A 25,929-nucleotide genomic window follows, 5' to 3' on the forward strand; every position below is an offset into this window, starting at 1 on the left:
GAACCAGGAGTGGGATTAAGGCCAAAGGGGAGACCAAGATGTCAGTGGAAAGAGCAGATAGCAGAGAGTGTTAGGGGAAGAGGACAAGATTGGAACACCATGGAAAAAGAGGAGGGGTGGAAGACTAGAAAAAATGGAGAGGCTTGACTTCTATGCCGACCCAGCCAGAGGCAGGAAACTGCGAAGGATGATGATGATGATGATGATGACTTAAGTGAGGAAAGGGAAATTTTAACCTCCATGGCTGAACCATCAATTGTTTGAGTCTATAATTCTAGTCTTCCAATGGTATAGGGTAGGACAAGGGTTCCCAAACTTCTTCATTTCACGGCACCCTTAGAGTTTCACAATTTTTCCATGGCACCCAAGTCAGAATGTAGGTCTATTTAACACTTGCAATGCTCAGTTAATGTGATTAGGTTGCTTTCCTAAAGTTAAAAAATAAACACACATTTCAAATTCAGAAACACTTTACATGTAAAAAGTACTAAATAAGCACATATTTGGAACAATGATATTCAAATTCATAACAATCACTGTCAAAAAAAAGAAGAAGAAAAAAAAGGGTCAAGTGTTTCCTGTGTTTAGCACCACGCCATGAAGGCATATAGGGGGTGTGGGAGTAACGCCCCACACTTTCTTGATCTGGTCGTGAGTGGGGGTGATGTAATCAGCATCACGCCCCTGAGCACCTTTACCCCCAGGGTTTCCCCCAGGTACACATGTCATTCGACGCTGGGTAGGCACCGGGGGTCATTTCAGTAAAAATATTGGAACATTTCATGGTGCCCCAGGGCACTGTGGCACACACTTTGGGAACAACTGGGGTAGGACAGCTGCATTTCGGATGTGCATAATTGTTAAATGTTATTCATGGTCATTACTGATGTTAATCTTGTTCTGAAAACTTGTTGATTGAAGTAGAAAAAGAGAGAGAGCGAACAAGCCCATTACATCATAATAAATGTGTCACATGATTTTTTTTAAATAAAATTATTCTTATGCAGATAAATTGCATGGGACTCCTGCATAGTCAAATTGTTATTGCTCTCCCCTTCGGCGGAAGCAGCCCTACGTTTGATTCCCAGTGGAAGCTCTCAAAATTTCAGCATTGTGAAGACAATTGGGGAGCTACTTAAGAAGAAGTGGGTTCTGGTCGAGAAAGCTAGAAACGGTAGCAATGCAGCTAGATGCACTGACCACACATCTCCCAATGAAAAATCCACTCTGGGAGTTTAGTTTAGATGAACTGCCTACCACAATTAAATTGGTTTTATGTATCCAAGCACCAAAATCAGTAGCATATCCAAGATTTTCATAAGAGGTGGTAGGGTCATAAGGAGGGTTTACATAATATTTTCCTCATAGTTAGTCCTATATTTTGCTTTCCTGAGACAATATTTGCTAATGAAGCTTGACCCAGAGCAGGATAGGTGGTTATGACCCCACTAATATCCCCTTGTTGTTGCCACTGACTAGAATCACCTTTGATAAAAACTGAGACTCGCATGCCTGACCAGAGTTCGAACCTGGAACCTCTGGTTTCACTGAAGTCCACATAAACAAATGCACATAGCTTGTGACAAATCCTATTGGTTTTACTCCAGCAGCAGCTGTGCAAAGTCTTGACAGTGTATACAGCAATAGTGCAAATAACACAGTTTTTGCATCTGCAAAACTGAAATATTTTCAGCCGATCCAATTTACCCCATGACCCGATTTTCCCCTACCAACCCAACTATTTCTGGTCAATGTTTCCACTCACGTCTTATGACAAATATAGCTATAGTGGTTTGGATAGGGTTACCAGACGTACAGTTTTTCGCGGACATCTCCTACATTTTAGCCTTATGTCCAGCATCTGGGAGGAATTTGAAAAATATCATAAATGTCCTATATTTTGAGCATCACATAACATTAATTAGGAAAGTAGGTAACAGAAAAAAATCATGCAAGTTACAAATCTATGGACTGCGCTTCCAGACTCAATGGTGAAATTTATTTTGATTCAGTCATTGCTCAAAAAGAAAAAAGTTTGTCCTGCTATTAAACATACGGAAAAATGGAAGCACTTAATAAACAAAGTTTTGGGACCACTTTCTGATAACATCACTGTTCAATGCCTGAGCAGAATTTCTTGCCTTAGGGTTTATACTGATGAAACAAGGTGTTGCCCATTCTTATTCAATATAATTTGATTGTAAAGCAGGGGTATATAGAACAAAGTTATTCGGGTGTCTGCCAGTCAAGAAAGTCATGGAAGTCAAGAAAAAGTTAAGAAATCAACAAGTAGGTCAATAAGTCAATAAAAAGGCAATAAATTATTCTTGTGGTCAAGAATTTTTGCTATCATAATGAGCGATTGGTTGATTTAGTTTATTTTACTTCACTTTCTTCTGTCCCTTTGGTTAATCGCGAAGATGAGAATGAATGGTGGTAAGATAAAATGGATGAAGGGACAGTCACAAACATATAGGGACAACCGACACAAGCCCCACATAAGATTATACTGGCTGTGAGTCCAGATGCCAAAGCCTCGCTTGTCTGGCAAACAGTTCAGGATACATTAATATGAGAAAGCAGATCTAATTCTCTTCTTAAATTCAGCTTCAGTTTTCATCTTAACTGGCTCTTTGGTAGGGGTTTTCATTAAACAAATATTTATTTTCTTAATTACGAATTTCCAACTTTACCTACGTAGGGGTCGAATAAATAAATGTTAAGAAAGATGGAAAAGAGGTCTAGAAAAGTCCAGAAAAAGTCAAGAATTGTGGATGTGTTATTTTTGTAGACACCCTGTTATTGAACTAAAAACTACCCAAGATGAAACTTCTGGAACCATTTTAAATTACAGTAATTGCTGAATATTTGTTTGCCATTACAGGTCATAGTTCAAATGTTGAGCGAGTTCTTTCAATTCAATCAACACAACAGACTCACGAGAAATTTTTTTTTTCATAAAGTCTGTAAAATATTTGGTACTAGTCCCTATAATTTCAAAGAGTTTGACTGTCCACTCTAAAATAAATATAGTTTGACTAAACCTGAAATTTTGATAAAAATTGTCTCCTCTGAGAAGTACCACTTAAATCATGTAGTCAGAGGTGCATTGATTAGTATGATTGCAAGTTTTGAAATTTTGCATTTAAACATTCATTAAGAATTCATTTTTTTAAAACTGAAAAGTGTCATTCTTCAACTACTTTCTAACATGCTCTATAGAAATATGTATTATTTATTGAGAATGTTTTGCATCGTACATTTTGACTTCATGTCCTACATTTTGGGACAGCATGTCCTATATTTCCCTGACACCGATCTGGTAACCCTAGGTTTGGAATAAAGTCCTGCATAATCAATCTGACAAAAAAGTGGATTTATAAAACAAGTAAATTTTCAAATATTTACAAACATCCAAAGAAAGCAAACTATTATAATTTATTGTTATTAATTCAACCTGTGGCTCTAGTGAAAACCTTCAAACACTGAAATAATGTTAAAGATATTTTTCATATATTTCATTGGCTCCCACAGTACAAATCTGAATCCCAGAGTACTATATATTGTCCAAGTTCACATCCATTATAAGTACACTTACTGCATATAGTTTAACTGGGACTACCTAATATTTGAATTGGGAATCTCAACCACCACTGTTCAATATGTTTCCATCCAGATTACAAGTCAACAGCATAAGCCGTTTCACTGTAGAGAAGATCCAAGTGTAAATCTTAAAGCACATCAAAGAATTCTGGTAACAATCTAAAAGCATTTCTTCAACTCATATGGTGAATTACAGTTTACCCAAGATAAGAATGTTCACAGTAAACTCGCAGGATGTCTACCATTTCATAAAAACAAAACTCCCTGAATTTTCCAGGCTTTCCAGACCAAGAACAAAAATTTTCCAGACTAAAGTCGTTATGAAAATTGATTCAATTTAAACACTTGTGTAAGAAAGTCACTATATTTTAATTAACATACGTTTCGAACCACACTTAAGCCACAATTATAGCATAACTAATAAATAATTTATACATGATTTAATTTAATTGAAAGGGCCTCCTGATGGTGCAGTGGTAGCGTAATCGTCTTGTAATCAAGGGGTCCCGGGTTCGATAACTAGTGGAGGCACCTTGCACAGTGATTCGGATCCCACTTTAAACTGTAGGTCCAGTCCCAATTAGCCTTACTGTGCATAAATTGGACTTAAAGCACCAATCAGCAGTCAATCAATCAATCAATTTAATTGAATATATTATACCTAGAGACATGCATATTTCGTTTTTGACAAAAACACGAAATATGAATATGAATAACACATTGTAATGTTAATTTTTCATGTTTCAGAAAGGTGTGAGGTGCATTTTCCTACCCTGAATGATGCAAAATGCGAAATAGACTCTTAAAAATGAAATTTAGTGTTTATTTATCGACATGACACAAGTTTGAATTATCCTGCAAGTTATGCAATTCACGCAAAATTGCTTAATTTTGCTGTAAATATTTGAGCAGCAAAAATGAACCCTTTATACAGGAATAAACTTAATACTTTGTTAACTACATAAATGTAGTATAGAAGGAATATGATTCTTTTGTGTAATAATTGCAGTTTTTAAACCAAATTTAGGATTATATTCACAATTTTAAAACCAAAATGTCATTTGTATGTACCGCTTTTGATCTGATTTTTCAATGCTATAACACCAAAATTTTATTTTATTTACCACTTTCGAACCCGAAATTGACTCTGGTTTTGTACTGAAATTTTGCTTTTTTATTTACCAAAAATATGTGCCCCTAATTATACCTAATATCTGCCAAACACATGCCAAAAATTGCAACAAGAAAGTGTTCAATTACAATAGTCGCTTAGTGTAGTAGATGTCTACATAAGAACAGTTCAAAACGTGACCTTTTCGAAGAGAACTTAACATACAATTTTTAATGTAACTACCTGTAATATTCAGTATAGCAAACTATAGTACAGTTTGTCCAGAACAAAGTTAAAATATATTACTTGTCCTGTTTTTTTGTTTAAAAACCTGCTTTTGGTGCATTATTACAAAAAAGGGTGATTTTTCCAGAAACAGTAAATTTCCATGTTGTTTCCATGACTTTTCCACAAAAAGTAAATTCTCTGATTGTTTCAGGGTTTTCAGACTGTTAGACACCCAGTCTCGTGAACTAAAATGCCCAGTCATTTGTTTTCTCCTCTCGTGTCTGTGAGCCCTGCGATTACAATGCCACAAGGGCATTCTCATCTCAATCAAGCTGTAACCCAGTGTTCCAGCCACTCCCTCCGTGGTCTTCTTTTATTTTTTAGGCTAGTTCTAATTATAATTCTAATCTCATCAAGAATTTACCTTCATCTCCTTCTTTATTTGTTTTGTTTTCTTTCTGTATTGTTGCAACCTTCTTTTCGGAGGGGAATCGTTGGTAACTGCAAATAGTAATAATATTAAGAGTGATTAAAAAGTTCATTCAAAGCATTAAAACAAAACACAATACACACAAATAATGAATACAATGGAGGAAACAAGGTAAAGCTATGCATACACTTTTGGAGATCATTCGACCAGCTACGGGGTGACGTGTGGTCAGCACTACGAACCCCCAGTCGTCGTCGTAGGTTTCCATGACCGGGTTACGCTACTCATTCGTAGCTCCCCAATTACCTCATCATGGTGGGTGGCCTCCGATCCCATACACAGTCCAAAATCTCAATAGAAAAGTTGTTATGTTTCTCCCCAAGAGAGCCAAACCTGTGCACGTCCCATAGCGAATGCCAAGAACACTTGTTTCGTACTCTACAGTTCTAACAGAGCACTTGTACATTAATATTTATAATATTGCAATTGTGTAATTTGTTCCAACGTTCAAAATTGACATTCTCTGAAGGCACTCAAATGTCAGCCTCTCTTTAACATAGTAGGTCTCCCCGATGGCGTAGTGGTAGCGTCGTCGCCCTGTAATCAAGGGGTCTCAGGTTCGATACCAAGTGGAGGCACACAGTGGTTCGGATCCCACTTTAAACTGTAGGTCCAGTCCCGATTAGCCTTACTGTGCATAAAGTGGACTTAAAACACCAACTCAATCAATCAATCTTTCACATAGTACATCCTGGGGTACATTTTTGCAGACTAACAAGGCTCTGGCATCTTAACCCACACTATGCAGGCTTGCATTACGTAGTCTGTATATGCTTGTTTGTTGGTTTGTATGATTGATTTTATTTTAACTGCATGTTTCTACACATAGGCTAACAAGGACTACAGTTTAAAGTGCCATCTGAACCACTATATGCCTCAAACGGGTATTGTACCTGGGACCCCTTGAACACAAGGTGACAGGGTTACCACTAAGCCATCAGAGAGGCTGTATGTGATCGTCCATTCATCCATTTCATCTTATCACTATTCATCCACATTGTCACAATTCACAACAAATAGAAGAAAAAGCGACATAAAAGAAACTAAATCTATAAATCAACGTTCCAATGCTTACAATCATTATAGCAGGGAACAGATTTACATATACTAAATATGTACGTACATATAGTTATTTTCACCAAAATATAGAGTTAAACATGGACTTAAAATTGTAAAAATTTATTTTTTTAATAATATTATAAGACAATACACGAGCTACATAAAAAAATAGTCTCGGCAATGTAACTATTACCGTGAATGTCTTAAAGAGAAACCAGAAGCTAATCTCGTACGTGTGCCACAAAATCGTTGCTTCTTGTGCTACCATGGGACTGCTCAACTTGGGACTCTCTTCCAACATTGCCAAAATAAAGTTTGTAACAATGAGGAGCGAATGCTTGAGCACTCATTCTCTATTGTTAACAACAATTGTAAACAAACAGAAAAATAAAGTGTTTTACTATAGCTTGGAGTAAAAAAAAATACGTTATCGTTCAGATGACAGAAAACTTGTAATTAATGCATTTCGAGGGTATAAAAAAAAGGTCGTAAACTTTTGTTTGTTTAATGTTGCTTCGGACTTTGTCAGTTATTCGGAAGAAATTCACCCAACTCTTTTGGTCACATGGGAGCATGTAGTTATTGTGCGAATATGGAGTATACATTGAGAAAAATTCTAAAATATGGAAATAACATGTAAAAATAACTAAAATATGTAAAATATGAGCCAAAACCTAATATGCATACAAATATGAAAAATAAAAACTGAATTCTTTGAGTCTACATGTCATGATGCGCAAATACAAAATATAACTGATTTCAGCTTCACACATAAATATGTATTCACATATAAATCCGTTCCCTGTTTATCAGTATTGGTGTGCATTGGGAAGAAAGCAAAAACATTATAGGCTACCTATTGCTGGACTTCTTGGGGCCTGGGCATCTGAAGACCAACTGCATTTCTCCACGTAAGTCGTTCCACTGGACTCTGCAAGTTTACTCAAGGGGTTGATTACTGTAGCTGTTGATATTTTCAGAGCTTCCCTTTCAGCTTCTCCTAAAGGCAAAAAAAAATATATTTGTCACTATTAAATATGAAAAACAGGAACATAAAATAATTAAAGCACAAATTCGCAGAAATTAAGTGCACCAGTACACGATGGCATACAAATTCACAATTCTTTGGAAGACATGACCATTCTCTAAGTTTTCTTAGTGCCAGCATATTTGTATATTTTGCCGTTTGAATCAAGTATCAGTTAACTAACATTTGTCAAGACAGAGAGGTTTATCCATAACATGACTATTTTCTCACAGTAATTTCAGATGCGCTGTTAATAAACACCAAAAAATACAGCAGAAGATTAAAGTATTTCTTTCACATCAAATATTTCTGTCACGAAAATATAAATATGAAACAGGGATGCACTTTTTTGTTCATTAGCCTCCTTAAAATATGAACAAAGTGATTGCAATGGGCATTGGCAGATTTAGCAGGAGGGATCAGGGGGCAGGTGCTCTTCCTTAAACAAGCGCTACTTGTCCAGCACTACTTGCGGCTGGATCTTTCATGCTGTTACTCGAAGATGAGCATGGTACACATCCTACGTATTTTGTATTTGTAATGATTTCATTTGCTAAATTTGACTCAGATCATAAAGTTTATGCAATATATGTATATTTTGTTTATGAATAATACACATTTTAATGATTCACTTAATTTATTCAGGTTCGAATACATTATTAAGTATTTTTTTTTTTATAGAAACAGAAAAGTCTTTAACAAAAGACCTGAAATTGTTGAACAGCTGAATTGTGATTTCTATTCAAGTTTTAAATCACTTTGTTCCGCATTTGTAAAATGGAATATTTCACAGATGTTATTATGTGGTCTCTGCAAATGGGTGCAGTACATTTTACACACCTGGATGCTGTTTCCCTATTTTTCTTTCTTGGGCAGTGAGCACACTTTTCTCTTTCCCAATGCCACCTGTGGAGGGTCTGGTTTTATTCCAAAGACTTTTGGGATTTTCATTTGCAGGTCTGAATGGATTTTGCAACTCTTTCTCACAGATGAAATCTGGTAAGGTCCAGTGTGAGTGCCTTCAAGTACTTCCTCCGCACCAACATGCCAACTCTTCAGTAATATATGAACAAAAAGTAATCTCAAGCATACTTTTTACTCGTCGGATTCCTCAAAAAGGAAATTCTGTATCTGTTATTCATGTTCCATGTTCAGTGTGTATATAAAATACCACATCACAATCAGAATCACGCTACTTCACAAGTGCACAAAAAGTCACACTGTTGCTCGCGGGTGAGCACTGCACTCCATTCTGCTTGCACCTCCGACATGACAAACAAGTATGGCTCAGAAAATGCTAGAGATGAATCATACTTCAGATTGCAGTATCTTCTTGAAGGAGATACTTGGAAAGGCAGGTAGACAAGAGATGGGCTCTCACACTTCAACAAAGCTAGAAATACAATCATTTGAAAAAGAAAGTGAGCACAGCGCACACCTGCGAGTTAAGACAGGTTAACTAAGACAACATCAAAAATACAATCAAGAGTGTGTTGGTTACAAGGCAATAGTATTAGCTGGTTAACTGTTGACAAAAAGCGAAGGCCTTCTAGGTCAATATTTCCATGATTTTGATGGTTTCTAGGAGGAAATGAAATCTCAACCTAATCTATTTCTTTCTACATTCATTGTAAATACAAATAAATCATAGAACAATTTGTATTTTACAAAAAGGTACTAATAGTATTACTTTATAATCAAAGTAGGAGATAGTGTACAGTAGTTCGGATTCCACTTTGAAGATCCAGTCAAGATGTTTTTTATGGCCACAAATCAGACCTAAAAATGAATCTTAACCTTAATAGTCCAATAAAAATTGTAGGGCAGACTGTATGCAACTCAAATTTACATGAGGTATCAACTGTTATTTGCAAAATGACCTCAAGGCTGCAAAACTAATCAAGTGAGCTTCAGGGCACCATTTTTGTTATATTAAAGATGGTGCCTTCTGAACACACTTCCACCAGTGAAGAGGAGTGGTTTCTTGCCCTCTGTCTTACTTACAGAACTTATAGAAATTTCTCAACAAATCTCTGTGCATGCTTATCAGACCAGCAAGTTTACTAATGGAGGAGAGAGTTCGACAATGGCCTCAGTTTGCAGGCTGATGGGTGGAAAGGCAGTAGCAGTTGCTCATAATTGACCCAAAGACTTATTCTTCTTGAGGTAAACATGCACTAACTCAAACTTGAAACTATATGTAGATCCACAATAGGTCTGTGCTAAAATGTAGCAAACTTGTGCAACCCTACATGTAGAAATCTACTAGATACGAAACAAAAACGAATTAAGGTTTTCATTAGACTCTCCCTTGAATATTTTAGCCTCTTTTCTTAATATCTAGAAAAATCTGCACATTATACACGGTGTCCGGCTTAGACATTTAACATTACAAAAGAGCATAATTTTGCCGAGAAACACAATTTTATTAAAATTTTGGTAGGAAAACTCATGCATTTTTTGTCCCAGCACCAGCACTTCACACAACCTCGATATGAGCTCCCCCTGTGGCACGGCAGATGTCGAACCGATATTCCAATTCCGTCCAGGTATTCACTAGCATTTGAGGGGTCACATTGTTAATCGCCTGATGAATTCTGTTACGCAGATCTTCCAAGTTCTCGATGGGCATACTGTAGACTTGGTCCTTGAGGAACCCCCAAAAGAAAAAGTCTAAGGGGGTGAAAGATCCGACGAGCGTGGAGGCCAAGCAAGTGGTTTTCATTCTCTTCCTATCCATCTTCTGGGAAAATGCTCATCGAGAAATTCTCGTACAATGATAGCAAAATGTGTCGGGGCTCCATCTTGATGGAAAATGGTTTCTCGAGGCATTTGAGGCACAGCGTAATGCTGAAGCATGTCTAAATAATTCGTTCCTCTCACTGTTTCTTCAGCAAAGAAGAACGGGCCTATTATCTTCTCTTTCATTGACCCACACCACACATTAACTTTTGGCGAGTCTCTCATAATTTCACGAAACTCATGGGGATTGTCACTTCTCCAAATACGGCAATTTTGCTTGTTAACTTTGGCACACGTGTGGAATGCAGCTTCATCAGAAAAGCACACCTTGTCCAGAAAAGCATTGTTGTTGTCGATTTTGGTTAACAAGACCTCTGTCCTCTAGGTTTATCATCAGGATAATTTCGTTGATCTAACTGGATCTTATACGCCCGTAGACGTAACCTTTTGTGCACAACGTCATGGATAGTAGGCTCTATGTTGAGCTCTAAACTTGCACGTCTTATTGATGTTCTTGGACTTCTTGCGAATGCAGTGCAAATCACTTCAAAGATTTCCTCTGATACCTTCCACTTCGCGTACTTCCCGCGCACCGACACAACACTTCCAGTTTCTCTTAGTTGTATATCCCACTTAACAATACTCAAATAGGAAGGAACATTGTCGTGACGTTGAAGATTTAATTCTCGCACATTGAACAAGCTTCACAGATTTGTTTGCTGCCAGTGAAAGAATGCAGAACACTTTCTGCTGAACCGTCCACTCTGCCATCTTGGAATTTATGCGTTACACGCGCATGCGCGTCACGTCAACTCAAAGTACTGGTGATTCTCGCAAATGGCCACAGTTGCCAGTCCCATACAAACAATAAGTTTCATTTGAAGTTGAATGTACCTAAAGTTATACTGTTTTGTAATGTTAAAGGTCTAAGCCGGACACCCTGTATTTTCATTGTTACATCATTTATGCTTACAGCATATTCTGTGCCCCTCCCAGGAAAATATTCTAGATCTGCCTGTGGCAATGGGTTTTGCTTTGAAGAAGAAACATCTTGGTACTGATCAAGCTGTTTCATCCCTAATACTAAAACTGCTAAACTATACTCCAAGGTGCAACAGCCCTTTGAGGGTTAGGGCCAGTCAAGTAGTTTTTCTCGTGATAGTTGGTTGATTGATTTGGTGTTTTAAAAGTCCACTTCATGCACAGTAAGGCTAATCGGGAACGAACCTACAGTTTAAATTGGAATCGGAACTACTATGTGCCTCTACCGGGTATCGAACCCAGAACCCCCTGATTACAAGGCAACAACGCTACCACTGCACCACTTTTGTCGAGATGGGAATCGACTATGATTGTTTTCAAGTAGATCCTCAATCATCTTTGTTATGCTGGCCTGCACCCAAATTTTTGACCTCCCACCAGTAACAAAACAACCATTCAGCTCACCAGAAACTTCCAAATACAGTAACCCCTCCCACCCCCGACTTACATAATATGCAACTTACGTAAATTCACAATTACATAATAAATTTTGAAAACTACAACTACTAGCGTGTATGAAAATGTTTGAGGTTTTTGCATCTTTGACATCCATTGCAATATGCAACGACACTGTATTAACTAGACTCGGCATCCACAGCAAATTTAACGAATAGTAACAGGCAGTAACAGGTTACCGGTAACCAACGAGAGGAGCAGAATGTGATTTCAGTTTGTTTTTATATTATTTTATATATTTCTCATACTTTTATAGTTTATATGTGAGTAAATACTGCTGCATGATGTTTCATTTATAAAATAATACTGTGTAAATAATATACATACATATAAAAATAATAATAAATATTGCAGTTTCTTACGAAGTTACACTTAAGCAATTTACAAATTCGACTTACGTAAAATTTAAAATTCAAGGTACATAAAGGTTTACGGAACACATTACTTACTTAAGTGGGGGTTACTGTACATACAAAAGGTGCGAACAACAGTATAACCATGTTAAATGTGGTAAAATTTCCATAGACATTCACAATGATACTCTGTGCACCTTCTCCCAATAATAAGTGTCACTAGCCAAACTATAATAAATAATGTATGAAAGTTAACCTTCCGACTAACATGCAGAATCAATTGTTTTAATGCCAGTAGCAGTGTAAAGAACAACCAAAGCAGAAGTTCTCAACAACTAGGGACAAATTTATGGTAAATAAAAACTTAGGACAGCGGTAAAAACATGTTATATTGGCGGTATATACCAGCGGAGTTTAATTTTTTTTAACATGGTGAGAGCAAATAACACACTATAAATTAAGTTTTGAAATCAGAATCTGCTTGTACCTTATCGATAGGGCCACATATTTATTTTGAATAAAAGATCAAGATTTCGGGACAAAAATAGGGCACATTTGGGGACCAAAAGCACTATATAAAATAACATTTCCATTTTAAAAAGGTGAACATAACCCTAAATTTGATATAAAAACTACACTTATTATATAAATGGTAGGTAAATACACATCACACATTTCAGAAACATGGATAAATGTACATAATTTTACATTTCCTGCTTCCCTCAAAAATAAATATGCTTGTCCCTATCGATGACAATTGTATAATGTTCACATTCGCAAAATAATTATTTTCATTATGTTTGCTAATGCAAAATTGTCAAAATAGGTAAATATTGCAGCCGACCTCTGTGGCAGAGCGGTTAACATGGCATGGGTTAGAATCCCAGCCTGTTCTGTGTGAGTGTCCTTCCATCAGTTTATCACTCATCCTCATTGTCACGTTTAGGTAAAAGTGGCAGAAAAGCAATGCGAAAGAACAAAATAAAATCAAAATATTGTTTTTCTGCTTAAGTGTAGCTATGGAAATTGTTTACAAAACATCTAACTATTGTGAAACTGACAGTATTTATCCACCTTATTATTAGCCTCAGTCAATAAATAACGAGGCAGAGGATTTTCACAATACTTAGGTAACAAACCTCAGACGTATTGTACGCCATTGTTTAGGCATTTATCCAATTGTGACACCAGTCGCAAAATGGCATGCTCGTAGAACTCCTTTGACTGCTGTTGGAACCAATTGCGCACCCACTCCTTGTCGTCATCGTCCGATTGAAACCGTTGTCCCCGCAGTGCTTTTTTGAGCTCACCGAAGATGTGAAAGTCACACGATGACAGATCTGAACTATAAAGGAGGGTGGCTCAGGACTTCCCACTTGAATTCTTTCAGACGTTCCTTTGTTACATTGGCTGTGTGTGGTTTAGCGTTGTTGTGCAATAGGACGACACCACGAAAAAGGTGACCGGGACAATTCGATTTGATTGCCTTCCTGAGCTTTTTTAACATTTAACAATACCGCTGGGCATTGACTGTGGCTCCATGCTCCAGGAAGTCGACGAGGAGTGGTCCCTTATGATCGAAGAAGAATGGAAGCATGACCTTGTCAGTGACCGGCACTAGTGTGGTGGGTCTTGAACTTTTCGGTGGAGGGGAATCTAACTGGACACGACTGCTGCTCGGTTAGCAGCCTTTGCGCATACCTTGCCAGACACGTAACGCCATTTAGCAGGAAGACATGCGCAAAACAGTTTCATCACACCTGCACCTCCATTTCGGGCCCGTCGACCCACTTCTAACTTCCATAGTTTTGGTGTAATATCCTTTACCTCGTTATTTATTGGCTGAGCCTCATATTAAGAAATAGACAATATTTTATGTAATTCTATAGTATTACTGAAGGTACACATGTAAGGTTGCAATCTAACTTTACACACAAGTGAACATACTCACCTGTTTGTAATCAATTGTTTCTTTTCCTTCTCTATCACATACTGATATTTTCAAAGTCATTAGGAGCATTGGGGAACCCCACCTCAACATGGAAGCGCACAAGGAATTGCCGAAGGTCACGTCAAAAGTGTGAAAGGCCACTCTGTGGCCTGAAAATTTCGTAAGATTAGTGATCTCCAACGCAACTTTTATTGAACTTTAAGATGGTGAAGTGACGCTCATGTTGACAATTTATGCACAAGAATAGATTTCAGAATAGGGGACACAACTACTGTCACAATCTGATAGTAAAATTTCACACTGACGCCATATTTCATAAAGCCAATAATGAATAGTGACTGCACTGAAGAAGTCACACAATACTCACCATCATTAACATCTACTCCTGATGTGGATTTCAGAATTTTGGTGATTCCCTCTTTGAGTGTCTCAGGGAATATTGTTGGGACAGCAGTGGGAAGAAGTTTTAACCTTCTGGTATTGATAAACTGGTCATCTGTGAAGTGTTCGGCACACAATCCATAGCTCACGTAGAGTCTATTCGCATCAAGATGTAGCAAATCATTTCTTCCACAATTTTTTAGCCACAATTTAGACCTGGAAAGAAATCGCAAAAAATTACTACAACAATCAACAATTATCGTATTTACCAGCATATAAGACACATAGGTGTATGACACACACACTCTTTTTCGTACACATTTTTGAGGAAGAATCTCTATCACTGAATTTATAATTAATTTACAGCATTTCAAATGTAAAGTAATATGTTGGTCTACTTTCAACAAATAACTTACCTAATCTAACTAGGAAAGAATATGTTTTAATCTTCTTCATGACACACCACAAGTAAATTGTGTAAGTCAGAACAGCGAAAATCTCCCGAAATAAATGTAATCAAAAACTGAGTATTGGTGTAAAAGATGCAGCCTGTTTTTTCAAACCTATTTTTACAGGAAAAAAGTGTCTTGTACAACCGGTAAATACAGTATATATGTATATATCTTCAAGAAATGTCCAGGATAACATACATGAACTGTGTTTACTGTACGAAACTGCAATATGCTCACTAACCATTGTTTACAAGTCACCTTAAGTCATCTCCGATGTTTGAATCAAACTTGAATTTGGAGTGGATCTATACTACACAAGAATAATAATAATATTAATCAGAACCTTATCCGAAAGAGAGCTGACAGGAATATTGGTGGGTTGGTAAAATTGCCTATGATTTTACAGAGCTTACAGATCATATATCCAGAGGTAGACAAATACAGGATGTCCAGTCCCTGTGGTGCCTGAAAATTCTCACCTGGCACCTGAATTTTGAATTCAGTTCTAACAAATATCTTTTGTAAATATTTTTAATTGCTGTATGGAAATATCCAACAAGTAGGGGAGACTGGGGAGCTATGAGACACTGGGAGGTATGAGACATGATAATTTTCTCCACTAGATATGGCAACACTGATGTTATGTGATGCTAGAGCCACTTAGTGATAGGAAATTGAACCTGTGCCTCATTTGGAGGGAAAACTATTGTGTGGTTTGATAGCAGTAGCTGAAGAACTGTTTTCATGCATCAAAAGTAAAAAAATGGAATTTGCCTTTGTGCTGTTGTTTCTCTGAAGATATCTGTCATAAACAGGTGACTTTAATTTCATGTTACTATTATTATATTGAGTTTAATAGAGTACATTTATTAATTGTTTGGGAATAATGTGGAAAAAGTTATTACATGATGTTTCAAAGATGGTGATTAGGGGAGCTTTGAGACACTGCCATTGGGGAGGTTTGAGAAAGTATCTCATTCCTCCCAAACTACGTACACATTGACCAGATATAAAAATATGTAAATAATTCAGTTCAATATGAAATGGAAAATGATATCATATCGATGGTATCATGATTAGCCAAAATGAGGGCAAGGGTTAATTCTTAGGAGCAGGGGTACCCAACCCCCCCCCCCCCCCAAATCATGTCATGCTTCCCCCACAAAAATCTCATATCATTCGCTCCCTCAAACCATATCGTAATCCACACAAAGTATTTAATTATGACAGCATGTCTACCGAAAGTAACTTTTTGTTAGCTTTACTGAACGCTATACTTGATCTGCCTCTCCTCCCTAAACGGAGCCCATCACTCAAGACCATCCCTAAAATCATTGATCATAATCGAGAATATCATGTCTTGTAATGCAGCTATAGTATAAAAACTTGACATTCATCTCATTAAAGCACCAAACACGCATCCTAGGAACACAAGATTGTGAGCGAAGCGAGCAAGAATATTTTTACATCCATTTCTTAGCAGGCTTTCAAGAACATTAATTTAATAGGATGTCAATACTTTTTAATCTTTCCCAACTTCTCCTTTGGCACGTTCGGGGTCGAAAACGTGTGGATACCATATCGCTAAATACAGTCTCCAAAATTTAATGTTCGAACTCTCTCTCCACTACAGAAATCACTTGACAATAAGTTATAACACTTGATCAAAAGCTTTCTATCTCCCCCTTTAAATTTAATACTCAATCAATTTTAGACTTACTGTTGATATTGAAGAGTGGACATTGCCTCCTCCAAAAAATTAATTCTCAGTCTCCACACCAGAATTTCCGCAACAGTCTAAGATAATAGCAATACCAAGAATTGGATATTCCCTCAATTTAATGCTCAATCTTCCTCTACCTAACACACCCACCATAATCTAAGACCTGGAATTGCATACTGTCCCCTTAAAATTTAATACAGAATCCCCCCAGAACCCACATGTCAATTAAGGCCTAATATGTAAAAGTCTGATATCTCCACCCCCCCCCCCCCCCACGTTTGACAATACCCTTAAACACTTCCTTTTCTTCATCTAATGTGCTAAATATGGTGCATTTAAGGTGTAAAATCTTTACATATATTTTCGAAAAATATATAAATGTTGAATTTTATATTATTTGAAGGGAAAAAAATCCCCCCCAAAAATTTTGATGTGCATGCTGCGCCATAATACCCCCCTGTGGGCAATGGTAAGAGCAAGAAAAGGAATAATATGATCCCCGCACTACCTAACTAACTCTCTAGCCTTCTTAAACCCGAAGCTTTATGGCTGCAGCAACACAAGCCTTCCATCTGTCCCTTTCCTGAGTAAGATCAATCCAATGAAATTTGAGCATTGCCAGAGATTTACGAATGAAATATCAGTGCATATGAACAGAGGAAATATAGGGGAGCTGCTGTGAAATTACAAATAGCTATTTTAAAAATCACATATTCGACCAAGGTTAGGAGGAGGTTAATTCAAACAAAATCAAGGTCCTCAGCAGAAGTTGTTACTTGTGATGTTTCAGATTCTGATGATATTTTGTTAGAAGATGTTATAGGATCATTACATTCCCCAAAATGTTATTGAAGATGACACAATTTGAATTCTAAGAAATGTTTTTTACACAGGCCATGTCCAGCAGCTGGCTGGTGATGATTATGTAGTTCCTTTAAATGAGGCGTAAGTTACCTGGTTCAACATTTGTTTCCAGATGCTGAAGACATATCTGTGGTTTCAGATAGTGAAATTCAAATGAAGCTACCAGCTCCAACCTTTCATGGTGGAACCGAACGATCCCTTTTACAGCATGTGTTTTCTGTAGACTTTGGTGATTATGATGTTTGCTGAGATCAGCTCATATGATTCCATTAGTATTATAATTGTCAGCTCTAATTATTTAGTTCAGTTTAATTTCTTTGAATAAATTCTATCATTCTAACTTCCAGGGTTAATTGTGAAAATACTAATCATTGCCCTGTTTTTAGGAGCTGATAGCTGAAATCAATTATTAGAAAGGTTCTTTTGTTTTATTAAAATTGTCAAATTTGGTTTCTTTTTCTTTTAAAAATTTATTATTACACTTGTAATGGAAATTGTGTAACCAAGATATTCCTATGTGTGTTCTAAATTTTCACAGTGATTTCTGTGTGTCAGTCATTAATAAATGTCTGGATGATACCATATCCTCATATTTGTACTCTTTACATGAGAAATTTGAAAGTTAAAATCTGCATTTACCTGAGCATCTAATGGTTTATTCCAATCTGGCAAAGATGAAATGATTGTCTTATTCCACCGCAAGCACTGTCTCATTGCTACCTAAATACGGGAGGTTTGAGACATTGTGCAAGTCTCCAGTTACACACATTATGCTCAAATACTAATGCCACTACAGCACAAAATTTTGTATCAGTATATCCAATAAACTATGAGGTATCACATGACATAAATTTTTTTACTTGTGCCTTTAAAGTCAAGTTGTAAAACAGAGTTTTCCAAAAAGTGTCTCGAAGCTCCCCAGTCTCCCCTACAGTATACAATACGTTGCCATTCGTCACCGAACATCCCTCAAAAAGTGCTTGGGATTGTCTGTACACGTCATACAACCTATAAAAGGCATTGTCAGTTGAGAATACACTCATAAAAGCTACAGCAGTCAACATGGACAGACGACGCGAACTGAGTGAGGCGGAAAGAGGGATGATCATTGGAGCCCACAGGTATGGGCATTCGACCCGTGAGATTTCCAACAAATTTCAGATACCCTGGTCGACAGTGAGTGATGTTATTGTGAAGTGAAAGCGAGAGGGGGTCATGACATGCCGACCCAGACCCAGTAAACCAAAAATATTAACAGATCGTGACCGTCAATGCTTGAAACGTGTGGTGTAGTCAAACCGGAAGGCGTTGTTACAGATGGTGACACAGGAGTATCGATCAGCTTCCAGTAGTGCTCCAAGTGATTGTACTGTCTGCTGGGAGATCGTCGCACTTGGTTTTCATGGTTGCGTAGCAGTTCACAAGCAACGCCGCCATTGGACTCTCGAACATTGGAAATCCATCCTATGGAGTGATGAATCGCGCTACCCGATGTGGCGGTCCAATGTACATGTGTGGGTGTGGCATATGCCCGGTGAACACTGTTTACAGGACTGTATCATACCCACAGTGAAATTCGGCGGAGGTGGCATCATGGTGTGGCCCTGCTTTTCGTGGTATGGTCTTGGTCCTCTTTTTTTAGTTTGGGGAAACATGAATGCTGATGCGTACCAAAAAGTTCTGGATAATTCTGCGCTACCGACATTGTGGGAACAATTTGGTATTGGTCCCTACCTGTTTCAGCACGACAATCCTCCATATCATATGGCAGGCATTATCAACACGTGGTTCGAGGAGATGGGTGTGCAAAAACTTGATTGGCCAGCCCAAAGTCCAGATATCAACCCCATTGAACACCTTTGGGACGAGTTGGAGCGCCACTTGAGCACCAGGTCATGCTGCCCAAAAAACACCACTGAGCTGTTTGCCGCTTTGCAGGAGAAATGGGGCAACATTCCCATCGACACGTATCGCAAATTGGTGGAAAGTCTTCCTCGAAGGTTTTCGGACGTCATTGCAGCAAAAAGTGGCCCTACCCGGTACTGATGTGGTGCTGCGACCGGATTAACGTACTGGTATGGGGTGTCCGGTGACAAATGGCAACATAGTGTATGTTTTTTGTGTCATTTCTGTATCACTAAATCAGAATAATAAATATGCCATTATAAATTTTTGTACTGCTGCTAGCCAAATTTGGAAAGCTGCAGTAATATGATAGAACTGGTCAGATATTACAATGTATTGCAGTTATTCACATTGTTACCAGTAGAGCCATGTATACAGAGTTCTTGAGGAAGGCCACTGAAGTTCAAGGATTAATTACCGTATTTGCTGACAAATAAGAAGCACTTTTTCCCTTTAAAAATAGGTCTGAAAAATGGGGTGCATCTTATGAGCTGATATTCAGTTTTTGATTACATTCATTTCTGGAAATTTTCTGTTCCGAGGTAAACGATTTACTTGTGGTGTGTGACGAAGAAGATTAAAATGTATTATTTCCTAGTTACATTAGGTAAGTTATTTGTTGACAGTAGACAGACATTACTTTATATTTCAAATACTGTAAATTAATTATAAATTCAGTGATAAAGATTTCTCGCCAAATATGTATACGAAAAAGGCATCTTATACGTCACCAAATACGGTAGTACTTTTATTCCAATCTTGTATTAAGTAATCAATTAGATGTTTGAAGAACCCATTCCAAAATGTGTAGATTATCTTAGTTGGATTCATGGTTTCTTAGCTTGTATTTGAAAAAGAAAAAAAATGCTGACTTCTGATGGTAATATGATCACCTGTTATTTACCTGTCAGGAGATGCCACATCTGGAATACCTGGAACACATCTAAGATAAGAGCTGACATCTTAACCCTCCGTTGGTATATGTGTGAGCGCGATGCTCACCTTGGGGCCCAGATAATGATCACTTTCTGGTCTTGTGTAGCTGTCATTTGTAATGTCTATGGTAAGATACCAGTTATAGGTTGTTGCATTAATCTCAGTCTACGCAGAAAGGTCATTTTATTGTCAGTCCGTGTTTTGTGAGTGCTGCGCTCACATATGTACCAACCACGTAACCATTCATTGCAAGCATATTTTATTTCTGTGTACACTGAATTAGTGTTGTATTTCTGTTTTCTGCTTTGATTCTTCGGTAATTATTTTATTTGAACTTAATTCACTTATTAATGCCACTATTTCTGGCTCAATGAACAACGGCAGTTCAGAACATGGCTTGCTGAACCGAGTCATGAGAAAAGAGAAAACCTGGGCAGAATGTTTGATTCTCAGGGCTCAGATGATAATGTTGTGCAAATTAGTTAACATCAAAAGTAAATTCCAAATAAAATTCCAAAAATTGCTGTGCCTTTTGTGAAAAATTGTCTCTTATATTAGGTCATCAGTAATACTGCAATACAAGAATATAATTTTGTTATTATATAATAAGTAAGATACATTTTAACGTATAAGTGATATATGTTAGGCAATATATATTACTAAACCATTTTCAATGGAATGAAAATAAAAAAAAATAAAAAAAATAATGATTCATATGTGAGAGCCGCGCTCACACGTATACCAACCGTGTGACTCTGGAACACGTATACAAACGAAGGGTTCATGTGTTTTTCTGTCTAGATGCTGTAGTGCATGTGAATAATCTTCCTGTTTGCTCTATATTTTAGTTTAGTTTTTAGTCTGTATTTGAATTTAAGTTTTAGTCCCCTTTTATGCACAGATAGGCCAATCAAGACTGGACCTAGAGTTTAAAGTGGGATCCAAACCACTGCATGTCTTCACTGGGTATCGAACCCAGGACCCCTTGATTACAAGGAGAAGACATTGTGACTATGCCTCGGGGAGGCCCAGTTCTTAGTCTGAAAAATACCCTGATATAGGGTTAAGACATTACATGTGAAGTGTTTTTTTTACATAAACGGACTGCCTTAGTCTGCAGCATTAGTCCTTTTCTGGCTCCTGAATTATTTTTACAAGGAGAGTGAAATGAAAACCTTAAAAGACCAATGAAAATTGTAGGGCAGACTGTATGCAGCTCAAATTATACATGAGGTATCACCTGTTATTTACAAAATGACCTCAGGGCTGCAACACTAACCAAGTGAGCTTCATGGCACCATTTTTGTTATTATTTTAAAGATGGTGCCTCCTGAACACACTTGCACTAACGAAGAGGGGTGGTTTCTTGTCCTCTGTCAGTCTAAAACTTACAGAAATTTCTTGGCAAACAAAATTAAATATCTCTGTGCATGCTTACCAGAGCAGCAAGTTTACTAATGGAGGAGAAAGTTAGACAATGGCCTCAGTTCGCAGGCAGATGGGTGGAAAGGCTTTATCAGTGGTTCATAATCGACTGCACATGGACTACAAAGACTTATTCTTCTTGAGGTATACAGGCCGTAACTTAAAATTGAAAATATATGTAGATCAGCAATAGGTCTGTGCTAAAATGCAGCAAACGTGTGCAACCCTACATACAGAAATCTACTAGATAAGAAACAAATAGAAATTAAGGTTTTCATTAGTTTTGTGTACCCCTGCATATATCTAAAATAGCAAATACATCAATTTTGCAAACTTCAAGGGGATAGGTGATCGTCAGCAATTCGACGGTGCTAACACCATTTTGTCCAGTCAGTCAGGTTTCCATCTAAAATTAAAATAAGGATTGTACAATAGAGTCCCACTTGTTTATCGTGCAATGGCAATAAGCCAACATCAATTCTGTAGTCACTCCATACATATGAAAGAAACCCATGAAACTGCTTCTCAATAAGACAAGAGTACACTGGCCACTGCTGGTTGCATGCAGCAACCTAAAGGTTATATCAATTCTATACTTGGTCGACAGCCAGGTTATAAAAAATACCCATGCGTTTTGTGCTGATGAGACAGCTGTACAAAGACTGAGCACTGGAAAAGAAAAAGAATGGCCTGCCAGGGAGACGTTTCAAGTTGGTACCAAGAAAAATTCAGCATGAGCCCCATCTCGACCTTTAGAAAGTTTTACATTTCAAATTAGAGCTGATGAAACAGTAAAGATGGTCCTTGCTTCCAGCACATCTGCTCTAAATTTCCTGGACTCTCATGTGAGAGTGAAATTTGGTAATTTTGTCCTCAAATAAGGCTTACCATGCAAGACCAATGCTTCTTCAATGCCATGACCAACATGGAGAAGGATGGCTACTGTCGGATTAAAAATTAAGGATACTCGAGTTTGGACTCCACTTAAAAATTAGCCAATAGACCTACATAAAAACGAGTTACATCAAAAAACTTAGTTTATTCAATTATGCATTAATCTATGGCAAAATTTTTTTTAGTAAACAATCAATTTTTTATTGTCATAACAAAAGTGTCAGTTTTTTGGTGTTTTCCAAATGAAATTTAAAAAAAAAACTTTTTGGTTCGATCGAAAATAAATTGAAATATGGTGCAGGTAGATTGCAAGGCTGCCTGCAGGATTCTTTCTCAGGGCGAGGAGAGGGGGCAGCAGTGCTCAAAGTGTGTGAAACATGGAGCAATGCTTTCCTCCAGTTAAGAGAATTCTTATAAAGCATCTCCAGCACTAGGATAATTTGCATAGGCAATTAATCTGATGCCTTTCATGGCACCTCTAGTCTATGTTTTCAAGATACAATTTCAAAATTTGACTCATATGAAGTCTTTCAAGATATCTCAGGAATGGCAAGTTCCCCATCCCTCCTGGCATCCCACCCTCTGCGGGCACCCTTTGCAGAAAAGTTTTAAATACAGTTCATAATTTTCAGATTTCTTTCTAATCCAGCAAAAAGAGTTCTTATCAATTTTGTGAAAGAATTTTGCCTTAGTATTGAATTACTTATAACTACTCCATGTAAACATAAATAGTTACAAATATGTGGGAATGAACATGCTCCCGGTGAATGCAAAAAAGGTGCCTCTTCTAAGGTTCTAAAAAGTACTAAAACTTGGTTAAAGGACAAGGCTCTCCACCACATATAAGAATTTGAAATTCATCCCAAAACTGATTTCATATTGTACTGTTTATTACTTTTTGTCAATCTCCACATTTGTCTTATGCTTAATGGATAGAACTGCAACTACCATATTTTAATTATCTAACAATACACATTTGGTCCTCCCCATGTGCCTATTAACTTTTGTGTGTGCATACATATATATATCAATGAATGTATACCTACATATATAAAGTGACTATAATCAATAGGCAACATAGGTGCAGACTCCATGGAGCTTAGGGGGGCTCGAGGACCCCCAATGTTAATGATGTGGGGGCAGAGCCCCCCAAATAATTTTACTTAAGAGGATCTAATGTATTATTTTTCTTCTCTTGTAAAGTTTACTCTGAATTGTGCCACATGAACTTAACTTTAAATACACATTTGAAATGTTCTAGACCATCAACTTTGGGGAGCTGAGACCGCTAAACCATCAAATTTGGGAAAGACTATAACCAGAGACAGCAAAACACATGACTTATTACTTTACACTAAGTATATAATTATTATTTACTATTATACATATATTAATCAGAGACATAATGAATTTAGCTAACGACTTGTTTAAGACTGTTTGGGAATCCCCTAAAAGAATGCAAATATTTAGGAATATTATTGATGTGAATGATAAGCTGGGCATACTGGACTGCGACCACTTTGCCCTCGTCGGTTGAGAGCATCCAGTATGCAACAGATCTTAAGGAACTATGAAAACTTTCTCAATTTTCTTGAGAAATTGTCTGAAGAAGACTACTGACGCAGCATCAAAGTGTGCTGAATAACTGGAGACAATGCTCCACTTCAATACATTTTTCTTTCTCTCCCTCTACTGCCCTGTGATAGGCCCAATACAAGAGGTAAACTGTAAGATTCAGTCTCCACACATTGGTGCTACAGAAGTGGAATCAAAACTAAAATACTTGACTGACATCTTTCAAGAAAAGCAAATGGGTCTTGAGCAGTTATGGCTGAAATGCACAGAGGGCAAACCGAGCCTCGTTGATGAGCCAGAATTGCTCTGGTAACGTCACGTCCCTAAGAGACTTGAAAATCCTATTCAGCCAAACATCACAAGTTCTACACTCCAAAATAGTATTATAAATCAATATAGACTGACGTGTGTGACACAGCAAAAACACGTGTTAAACAAGGACATGAATCTACAGGACTGCAAAAAGTAACAGCCGTAGATATGTTGTTTTAAGTCCACTTTATGCACAGTAAGGCTAATCGGGACTGGACCTACAGTTTAAAGTGGGTTCCGAACCACTTGTGCCTCCACCGGGTATCGAACCCAGGACCCCTTGATTACAAGGCTACGACGCTACCACTGCGCCATCGGGGAGGCCCTAACAGCCGTAGAGAAAAAATACATCTCAGCTATGAAAAGTTGCACAACAAACTTTCAGGAAACGTGAGAATTCTTTCGCCAAGATTTGGATGCCGAAAAGCTCTCCTTACACATGTCCATGCTTGGTGATATCGCCAAACAGAAGAAAGTGGTTCTAACTACCATGCATGACATAAGGAAATTTCTTTTGAAAGACAGCACCCTCCAGAGCCAAATTCATGATGGTCTTCCGCAATGTGCCAGTGACGACAGCCACAGCCGAAAGGTCATTCAGTGCTATTAGCCGACTAAAGACATATTTGAGATCTACAATGAGGCAGAAGAGACTAAGCAACTTACCGGTACTCCAGATACATCAAACTGTGCTTGATAATTTGGACCTGAGACTGCTCGTTAAAGAGATAATAAAAAAATAACCCACTGCATAGAGCAACTTTTGCTTTATTTTTAAATCATGTTCATATGTTTTTGTTGTGTATGTCACTTTATATCTTAGTGTACATGCTATTTTCTTCTTATTGCAAAATTAAATTTAAAGAGTAAAATATTGTAGCAAGAAGTAAAACTATTTTCCTGTGATTTATGTTAGAATTTATGTAAATAATTAAATAAAACTGTTAAATATTGTAAATATTCATTATTTTATAGTTTATTTGCAACCCATCACATGTCTGTTGGGGACATTAAAACACACCCATGCCCTCGCCGGGACTCGAACCTGAGACCTCTGAATCAAAGCGAGCTGAGTCGACCACCCAACATGCTCAGCTACCGAGGCTGGCATAAAACTGTTAGGTTGGTCTCTTAATATAAATACATAGTTTTCAATAAAAATGTTAATTGTTATCTAAAAAACAAATGAGCAGACACAAAAGACATAAAGAGACTGAAACATTTTCTAAACATTTTTCATGTTACAGTTCATTTGCATGAGGAATATAATAGCTGCTTAAAAACTCCTATATGAAGACGTACTTTTTATTTTAAAAAAAGGGAGGGAGTAAGTCATTCATTCATTTATTTCAGTGATCAGAGCCCCCAAATAATTTTGACAAGTCGGTGACCCTGATAAAC

The 25,929-nt window shown here is 37.4% G+C and overlaps 1 protein-coding gene across 1 annotated transcript in view; it reads right to left on the bottom strand.

The window, feature by feature from the left end:
• Positions 1–25,929, bottom strand: part of LOC145996701 (uncharacterized) — a 54,135-nt gene that overhangs the window by 26,087 nt on the left and 2,119 nt on the right. The window contains exons 2-4 of the mRNA XM_083133218.1: positions 14,429–14,658; positions 7,348–7,491; positions 5,367–5,443 (exon numbers count right to left, since the gene is read on the bottom strand). Coding sequence (XP_082989344.1) covers positions 5,367–5,443; positions 7,348–7,491; positions 14,429–14,658 — 451 coding nt within the window. The remainder of the gene's footprint in view (positions 1–5,366; positions 5,444–7,347; positions 7,492–14,428; positions 14,659–25,929) is intronic.

Source organism: Lepisma saccharinum, chromosome 13 (assembly GCF_977018435.1).
Source record: "Lepisma saccharinum chromosome 13, izLepSacc3.1, whole genome shotgun sequence".
Lineage (NCBI taxonomy): Eukaryota > Metazoa > Arthropoda > Insecta > Zygentoma > Lepismatidae > Lepisma > Lepisma saccharinum.